The sequence below is a fragment of the Gobio gobio genome, assembly GCF_949357685.1.
Source record: "Gobio gobio genome assembly, chromosome: 11".
NCBI lineage: Eukaryota > Metazoa > Chordata > Actinopteri > Cypriniformes > Gobionidae > Gobio > Gobio gobio.
The window spans coordinates 23,016,014-23,025,213 of NC_137104.1; the positions used below are offsets into that span (position 1 = coordinate 23,016,014).

The 9,200-nt window shown below is 45.8% G+C and overlaps 1 protein-coding gene across 1 annotated transcript; it reads right to left on the reverse strand.

Annotated features, from left to right (window-relative positions):
- Window positions 1-6,948: 6,948 nt before the first annotated feature.
- On the reverse strand, window positions 6,949-8,753 carry LOC307133991 (uncharacterized protein). The gene is made up of 3 exons (XM_079829411.1): window positions 8,479-8,753; window positions 8,036-8,341; window positions 6,949-7,867 (listed from the first exon to the last, which is right to left on the reverse strand). Exons 1-3 carry the CDS (start codon window positions 8,729-8,731, stop codon window positions 7,761-7,763), a joined length of 666 nt encoding a protein of 221 aa, XP_079685537.1. The 5' UTR covers window positions 8,732-8,753; the 3' UTR covers window positions 6,949-7,760.
- Between the last annotated feature and the right edge of the window lie 447 nt (window positions 8,754-9,200).

The following is a 9,200-nucleotide window of genomic DNA, read 5'->3' on the forward strand; positions in this document are numbered from 1 at the left end:
ACGTCCGTGGTGCCGATGATCCCGCTTGCTCGGTCTCTGGGGGCCTGGCTAGCGCTCCCCAGCCCGTCTCGTTGGATCATCCGCACCATCAGACTCGGCTATGCGATTCAGTTCGCCCGGCGTCCCCCGAAGTTCAGGGGTGTCCACTTCACTTCTATACCGAAGGAGGGCGCCCCCGTGCTTCAGGCGGAGATCACTGTCCTACTGGCGAAGGACGCGATAGAGCCGGTCCCTCCAGCCGATATGAAGTCCGGGTTTTACAGCCCGTACTTCATTGTACCCAAGAAAGGTGGCGGGTTACAACCGATCCTGGACCTGCGTTACCTGAACCGCTCCCTCCACAGGATGCCGTTCCGAATGTTAACCCAGAAACGCATCTTCAGATGCATCCGTCCCCAGGATTGGTTTGCAGCGATCGACCTGAAGGACGCGTACTTTCATGTCTCGATTCTCCCTCGTCACAGACCGTTTCTACGCTTTGCTTTCGACGGACGGGCATACCAGTACAAAGTCCTGCCCTTCGGGCTGTCCCTGTCGCCCCGTGTCTTCACGAAAGTCGCGGAGGCGGCCATTGCTCCCATGAGAGAGCGTGGTGTTCGCATCCTCAACTATCTCGACGACTGGCTGATTCTTGCCCAGTCGCGGGAGCAGTTGTGCGAACACAGGGACATGGTGCTCCGGCACCTCGGCCAGTTGGGTCTTCGGGTCAACTGGGAGAAGAGCAAACTCTGTCCCGTACAGAGGATCTCTTTTCTCGGGATGGAGATCGACTCGGTCGCCATGACTGCGCGTCACACAGAGGAGCGCGTCCAGTCGGTGCTGAGCTGCTTGAGTACGCTCAAACGCAGTACAGCGGTTCCACTGAAACATTTTCAGAGGCTCCTGGGGCATATGGCAGCAGCAGCCGCAGTAACGCCGCTAGGGCTGCTCCATATGAGACCGCTTCAGCACTGGCTACAGATGGGCGTGGCACAGCGGGTCCCTCCGTGTCCAAGTGACGCCGAGATGCCGCCAAACCCTCACCCCGTGGTCGGACCCTTCGTTTCTACGGGCAGGAGTGCCTCTAGAACAAGTGTCCAGGCATCATGTTGTCTCCACGGATGCCTCACCCACGGGTTGGGGTGCCACGTACAACGGGCTTGCAGTATCGGGTCTGTGGACGGGGCCCCAACTGCAATGGCATATCAATTGCCTAGAGTTGCTGGCAGTTCGTCTTGCTCTCAGCCGCCTCAAAGGGTCGCTCAAAGACAAGTTCTGGTCCGGACGGACAGCACGACGGCCGTTGCGTACATCAACAAACAAGGTGGTCTACGCTCCCGCCGTTTGTCCCAACTCGCCCGCCATCTCCTCCTGTGGAGTCAGAAGCATCTGAGGTCCCTTCGTGCTATTCACATTCCGGGCCTGCTCAACCGTGCGGCCGACGAGCTGTCGCGGTTGCCAGTGCTTCCCGGAGAGTGGCGACTCCACCCCCAGGTGGTCCAGCTGATTTGGAGTCGCTTTGGGGCCGCACAGATCGATCTGTTTGCCGCCCACGACACGACCCACTGCCAGTTGTTCTATTCCCTGTCCGAGGGGACCCTCGGCACGGATGCACTGGCACACAGCTGGCCCCGGGCTCTGCACAAATATGCGTTTCCCCCAGTGAGCCTTCTTGCACAGACTCTGTGCAAGGTCAGGGAGGACGCGGAGCATCTCCTCTTGGTAGCTCCGTACTGGCCCAACAGGACGTGGTTCCCGGAACTAGTGCTCCTCGTGACAGCACCTCCTTGGCCCATTCCTCTGAGGCAGGACATTCTGTCTCAGAGACGGGGCACCCTATGGCACCCGCGTCCAGACCTCTGGAAACTCCATGTCTGGTCCCTGGACGGGACGCGGAGGTTCTAGGTGACCTACCGCAAGCGGTAGTCGACACCATCGCTTCCGCCAGAGCCCCCTCTACGAGACGGCTATATGCGTTGAAGTGGAACCTGTTCGTTGACTGGTGCTCTTCTCGCCGAGAAGACCCCCGGAAATGTTCGATCGGATCTGTGCTATCTTTTCTTCAAGACGGGTTGGAGAGAAGGCTGTCTCCCTCCACCCTCAAGGTATATGTTGCCGCTATCGCCGCAAACCATGACCTCGTTAATGGTGAGTCCTTAGGCAAGCATGATCTGATCGTCAGGTTCCTGAGGGGAGCGAGGAGACTAAATCCTCCTCGCCCTTCCTCTATACCCTCTTGGGACTTGACTCTGGTGCTGACCGCACTGCAGAGGGCGCCCTTCGAGCCTTTACAGTCAGTAGAGCTTAAGATCTTGTCTCTAAAGACAATACTCCTGATTGCATTGGCCTCATTTAAGAGGGTAGGGGACCTGCAGGCATTTTCGGTCGACGAATCGTGCCTGGAATTCGGGCCGGGTGATTCTCAGGTGACCCTGAGACCCCGGCCTGGATATGTGCCCAAGGTTCCCACTACTCCCTTCCGGGACCAAGTGGTGAGCCTGCAAGCGCTGCCTTCGGAGGAGGCAGACCCAGCCCTAGCTTTGCTCTGTCCCGTCCGTGCTCTCCGGACTTACGTGGACAGAACGCAAAGCTTCAGGACCTCAGAGCAGCTCTTCGTCGGTTACGGAGGACAGCAGAAGGGAAAGGCTGTCTCCAAGCAGAGGATGGCCCACTGGATAGTGGATGCCATTGTCTTGGCGTATGAATCCCAAGACGTGCCCTGCCCGCTCGGGGTTAGAGCTCACTCCACCAGGGGTGTAGCTTCTTCCTGGGCGCTGGCTCGTGGCGCCTCGCTGACAGACATTTGTAGAGCTGCGGGCTGGGCGACACCCAACACGTTCGCTAGGTTTTATAGCCTGCGTGTAGAGCCGGTGGCTTCTCGTGTGCTCGCTTCCCATAGTCATCTTCACTGAAGTGCCCGTTCTAGTGTCGGCTTGCTGCGCCATTCCCTTCCCCTGGAACGGATACGTGCGCTTATTTTCTCCAGTCGAGTTCCCCAGGATTGGCGAACCCTGTTGAGTCCTCCGCACCCCTCGGCAGTCGGATGTTGCGGAGCGTCCGACGCCAGGTCTGGCACTCGTATGCATTGGTGGAACTTGTGTCAGGCTGGGTTCCGTATGTCGTGACTCCTACGGCGGTCCCATACGTGTATTCTCCACGGTACAGCTCCCTACGGCGAGCTCGTGTCTTTCCCTTGGCAGAATTCCTCTGCCGTCTCAGTACGGTGTCGTCCCCCGCCTGCATTAGGCCGGGGCCTCCCCTGGGACTTCGTATGTTGAGCTGCCCACGGCCAGCCCATACGTATTCTTTCCACATGGTAACTCCCTCTGGGCATGATGTGGCTCCCGCAGCGTCCTTCGGGCACGCTTTCCCAGCGTTATCCAATCAAGTCTGCTGAATGGGTCTTGCGGAACAGCAGTATGACTCTTCTGGCGTGAATCTTCCCGCCCGCTTCAGAACGGGGTCTGAGGGGCTCTCGCTGGGCGCTGGAAGTGGTAGTAACTGTGGCGTTTTCCATAGGGATCCCAATTCGTCGGTATTACCGACGTACGTCGTGGTGACCGACTGAAAGGGAACGTCTCGGTTACGTATGGTAACCCTCGTTCCCTGAAGGAGGGAACGGAGACGTACGTCCCGTCGCCACAGTTCCTTCCATCACTGCTTGGCCGGGTTACTGGTTCGGCTCCTCAGTGAAAAACGTCAGTGCGATGCTCTCGCTTCCTGTTTATACCCGCGGCGTGGGGCGGAGCGCGAGATGCAAATCTCGCACGCCAATTGTTCATTGGCCTGTTCTTAAGTTCTCGAAGCTGATAGGGGCTCTCTGAAGTGATCCCAATTCGTCGGTATTACCGACGTACGTCTCCGTTCCCTCCTTCAGGGAACGAGGGTTACCATACGTAACCGAGACGTTTATGCATATGCTATTTCCCTGTAAGTGGACACTAGGACTCAGTTGTTTAAAAAATAAAATGACATGACATGTAGGCAAAAACAATGGGATTTTTTTTTCATTCACCAATAAATTTGTAGGTTTCGTTTCAGGATTTTTTAAACCAAACTTTGTTTAAAGGTGATTCTCAACTATGTTATGAAAGATATAACAGAATTAATTGATATACCATTTTACTTTATGCAATATGTGGGTAAAATGGCCATCCATTAGCTTGACAAGCCAGACCCACACCAAAATGTTGGCAGGGCTCAATCCGATGGGCGGGATAAACGGATGTTTTTCAAATTCTATAGGATAGCGCTACAACCAACCAGAAAAACTCAGAACACATCTTCCTTTCTTAAGAATGACTTCAGTGCAGTTCTTTGTTCTTTTCTCAAATAAAAGTTTAACTCCAAGTCTTCCAGAGTCGCCCGCCGCAACTCTTCCGTCATTATGTAAAGCACGCCCACCGACTCTATACATGATGTGATTGGCCTGACCAGAGTTTGGTTTTTCCAGCTCGCAAGCCAATGGAGAGTTGCTAGACTACCCTAGCTGCAAATTAGATTTCAACTAGGTTGCGTCTAGATTTCTAGGATAGCCATCTATGGGTTTTCCTATTCAATGCAATGTATACCCTTACGAAAATTAAGTATACTTCAAGTTAATTTAATGAAGTATACTTAAGTAGTGGTCAAGTATATATTTAAGTATACTTTATGTAGTAAGTATACTATATCAATGTGTACTAGTAGTAAACTTGTAAATGTATTTCAATACTGCTTGGAGCTAAATTGGCCCACTTTTACTATATAAAAGTATTAAACACAATTACAAGCCAAGTATACTTTGAATACTTAATTATACTTTTAAGAATATCTTGATCAAAAGATTGAGTAAAAGTATAGGCCAAATATACTTAGACTTTTCTGTCAGTATAAGTTAAGTATAATTGTCTACAATTTTAAGTTCTGAGTAGTATAAAAAGTAGACAAGGTACACTTCCTTATTTTTAGTTTAAAAGAAGTATACTAATAGAACACTTGAATAAATGTCTTTTTCGTAAGGTTACACTGGATCTAATTTGCATATTAATGTGTTCTTGGAACAACATGAAATGAAAAAAGAAGTGTAATAATTGGAGTAATAGTTGGCAAATTTTTCATAATAATAATATATATTTTAAAGGAATGTTGATATGTTATTTCTTTCGCTATTGCTGTGTCTCCTAAAATGCCTGATAAACATGCTTTAAGTCCCGGTGTCCTCTACAGTGGACATGTATGAAATCAATGCCGTTTCATAACAAAAAGTCATATTTTGATTAGAAACCCCATAGCATTTTCCTGAGTATGAAATCAATGCCCCTTTTCATAACAAAAAGTCATATTTTGATTAGAAACCCCATAGCATTTTCCTGAGATGTTGACTTATAACAAACAATTTGAAAATAAGTCAGATTTAAATGATAATTACAAAATATTATCATATTTCCAAAAAACTGCTACATTTTATTTACAGGACATCTAGACTCGTAAAACTGTGACACGTATGGTGTCAGAGAAATTCACTAAAATATAATGTCCTCGTATGTGGACAGTGGCACCCAGGAGGATAAATATTATGCCGAGAAATATTATCATAAAATAGCTAATAAACCCACCTGTGGTGGGCCTAAGGCACTCCAAAGTTACACACCAATTCCTTCAATCCTCCATATACACTGAATGAACTTCGATCTAAACAGAATGCTTAGGCTTCCAAGCAGCCTTGTAATGTGAGCGAGAGCATGAAACATATGATTTGTGCGCTATTTTAAAGAGTTCCGAAGCCATGCTTTCAAACCTCACTCATTAAAAGAACCCATCCACCATGCATGCAGCACTCATACTCACTCAAGCCATTCAAGATCCCGCCTTTAACATGGGAAATAGCCAATCATAGTTTAGTTATCAGTTTGGTTTGGTAGTTTTCTTAACTACTACTAGTTACTACTACTAATATTAATAAATTCAATGAGAAATATACAATTCTAACAAAACCCCAGAACATTCATTCATTTTGTTTTTATTTGATTTCTGTTATTGAAATTATAATGGTTTTGGCTGTTTCACATGCTGTTAAAGGTGCACTGTGTAAATTTTAGCGTCCTCAAGCGGTGAGGTTGTGAATTGCAACCGCCCACCACTCACCCCTCCCTTTCGAAGTACAAAGAGAAGCTACGATGGCCGACACAGGACAAAGATGTCGTCGTCTGGGTCGAGAACGTCAAAATGTGGGTTTCGACGTGGGCGACCATTGCCACTTCAGTTTACTTTAGTTTGTTGTTAATCTGTTCAACGTTCCTGTCGAACCCCGCTGGAGCCATCTCCCGCTGAATCTGCTGTAACACAGGTTTCGTCTGTGAAACCCTGTCTAACTCTGGACTTCTGCAGAGGACCAGAGTGCTAGAAAGCAGCTTGTTTCCTCCTCGGACCACTGTTGTTTTTGCTTAAGCGTGTCCATTATGTTTAGCTGCTAATTCAAAAATGCCGGTCGCAAGTTTGTGTTCATCTTGTTGGTCACTGACGCAAGTGGTTCTTACTTCTAGACCAGCAATGGTGCTACTTAAGAACCACTTTTCCTGGTTTGGAGCTGCTGCTTTGGGTGTCGAAAGACAAAGAACCGATTTGAAACTAGGCTCTAGCTCCGAACCAGCAACAGCACTGCCTTGGTGGAAAAGTGGTATGAGACAGCAAAGAGTAGCTAGCGCTCTGTAGAGCAGTTTGTCCGTTTAGGGCTACTGTAGAAACATGGTGGCACAAAATGGTGACTTCACTGTAAGGGGACCCGTGGTGTATGTAGATAGAAAGGGCTCATTCCAAGGTAATAAAAACATAACGGTTCATTATGTAAGGTCTTTATACACCACTGAAAACATAGTTATGTATATTATATTGCATTTCTATAAATCCATATTCCATAAATATTACACACTGCACCTTTAAATGCATGGTTTTCTGATGCATGGAATACTTTTTGGTAATATTTTTTTTAATTAGCGCACCATGTCACTTTGAATAAATTCTGTAAGTATATGATATGAGGGAGCGCCCAAAGTTAATAACATCCGTGTTGGTCAATTACTTGTGTTCACCACATGAGGGACCTTCATGAGATCTGAGCTCTGGTTACTGAGATCCAAGTTTCAGCAACAGCCCAGTTTTAGCCACAATAGCAGTAATCCTGCTAGATTCCCCAGTGTTCTTTCTTTAGGATAGGATAATAAAACATATAGGATATAGGATTTAAAAGATAATGGAACATAATAGGGTATACAGGATAATGAAACATAGGTGTATTTGTCATTTTGTTACTTTCTGCCTTGTTGCATTTTCTTGCTTGGACAATCATTTAGCAAGTGCATCACTACTCATAATGTATGATCTTTGTGCCTATATATTTGCCTATACATTGCATTCTAACTTAAAAACCTAAACTACTTATTGCATTTAGGTCTCTCAATTGAATTCAAACTAAATAAAATCCAAAATTGGATGGCACATTGCAATGTTTGTTATTTGACATATACTGTAGGCCTTTATTCAAACTTAGGCTAATCTTTCACACATGCAGAAAATGCTCATCCCTTAACTAGTTTTACCTCTTACATTTGCATAAAATATAAACACAAAAAGAAAAGGATTAACCTAAATGTTCATTGCTTGTATATTATAAATCCCTGCCAATGCAAAAATTAAACCTATGCACAGTTGATGCTTTATGCATATTTATTTGTAACACATTTTCTTTATAATTTTTGTTTGATGTTTTCAGGCCATTGAATCAAATATAAAATTTCTGTGGTTTAGAAGCGTCCTGCTAATATTGATGAGGTTGTGAAAAAGAGAAGAGCGGCGACAAGTGCAAATATTCTAGTAACACCAACGAGAGGATAACAAGTGTCCTGAGTATCTGAGGAAAAGAAAGAATACAACGAAAAGTAAATCAAAAATGCTCTGCATAATCACAACATCCAGATTTAAGATCAGTCAAGAAATCATACAAATCAAAATTTTGGACAGATAATAAAACATTTCCTTGCTTTATCTTAGTGTGGACAGATTATGAAAAGTAATTTACCATAATGATGAAGGGTTTTGTTGAACATCCATTCACCAAGCTTCACAACACAGGTGCCCTGTCCTTCTGTCTTCCACTCCTCAGCTGATACCGCTACATAATTCTGAGTTTTCACAGAGTTCTCTTCACCTTCTTCCCAAACAAACAAAATGTGTCCATTTTCTTTTCTACTCCCTATGAGCCAGTACACATAGACCTGTGATGGAGCAAATCCCTTGACTGTACACTGAAGAGTGATTGTAGAGTCTTGGTTGTTACTGCTGACAAATGCCATGATATCAATAGACGGCATAACAGGGCTGTCAGCTGCAAGAAGAAAGATAGATCCAATTTTAATGAGATAAAATAACAAAATGATTGACACATAATTATATAATAAAAACCTAAGCTTTATTATCAACACAAACCAAATGAGGTAGTTCAGAAACGTTTTAATACATTACCTTGTACAGTGACAGCTGTGCCATTCCCAAGGTACATATGCTCACGGTCTGTAGCGATGCAGTAATACGTCCCAGAATCCTGCACCGCTGCGTTGTAGATGGAAGCCTGACACACTGTGTTTTCCACCTGATCTTTATTCTGATGAGAGGTGTTTGAGTCCTGCAGAATTTCTATTATTCCACTCACTGGATGTACTCTCACCCAGGCCACTGTGTGACAGAATGACTGCACCTCATTGAGTTGGCAGTGCATGGTCACTGTATCACCCGATCTCACCTTCACTGATGGGGGAAACTGATAGACTGTACCCGCCATCGCTGCAAAGGGATTCAGACCTCAAAATTTGAAAAATGAAACAATATCATAAATGCTACTTTGAGAGTCTTACCAATTACACTAGTTTTAGGTACAAATGTACTAATATGCATATAAGGAAGAGAAAAATACTGTTGTAGCTTACCGTGTGGCAAAAATAAACAGAAAAATACGAGAGAAAGTAGGTCATGCATGCTGTCTGAAGACTTTACAAGCCAAAGCAATTGAGAGATATGTGCCGAGTCTGACAAATCGCACACCTTTTCCTGTATGTCCATGGTCGTTTCATCAGCTTGTTGGAAGATGGAACCACAGTTCACACTATAGTTTCTATTAAGGCAGCATCTCAGGACTAACACAAAAAATACTAAAATCAAAAGAAATGAAAACTCTTATCCCAATTTAT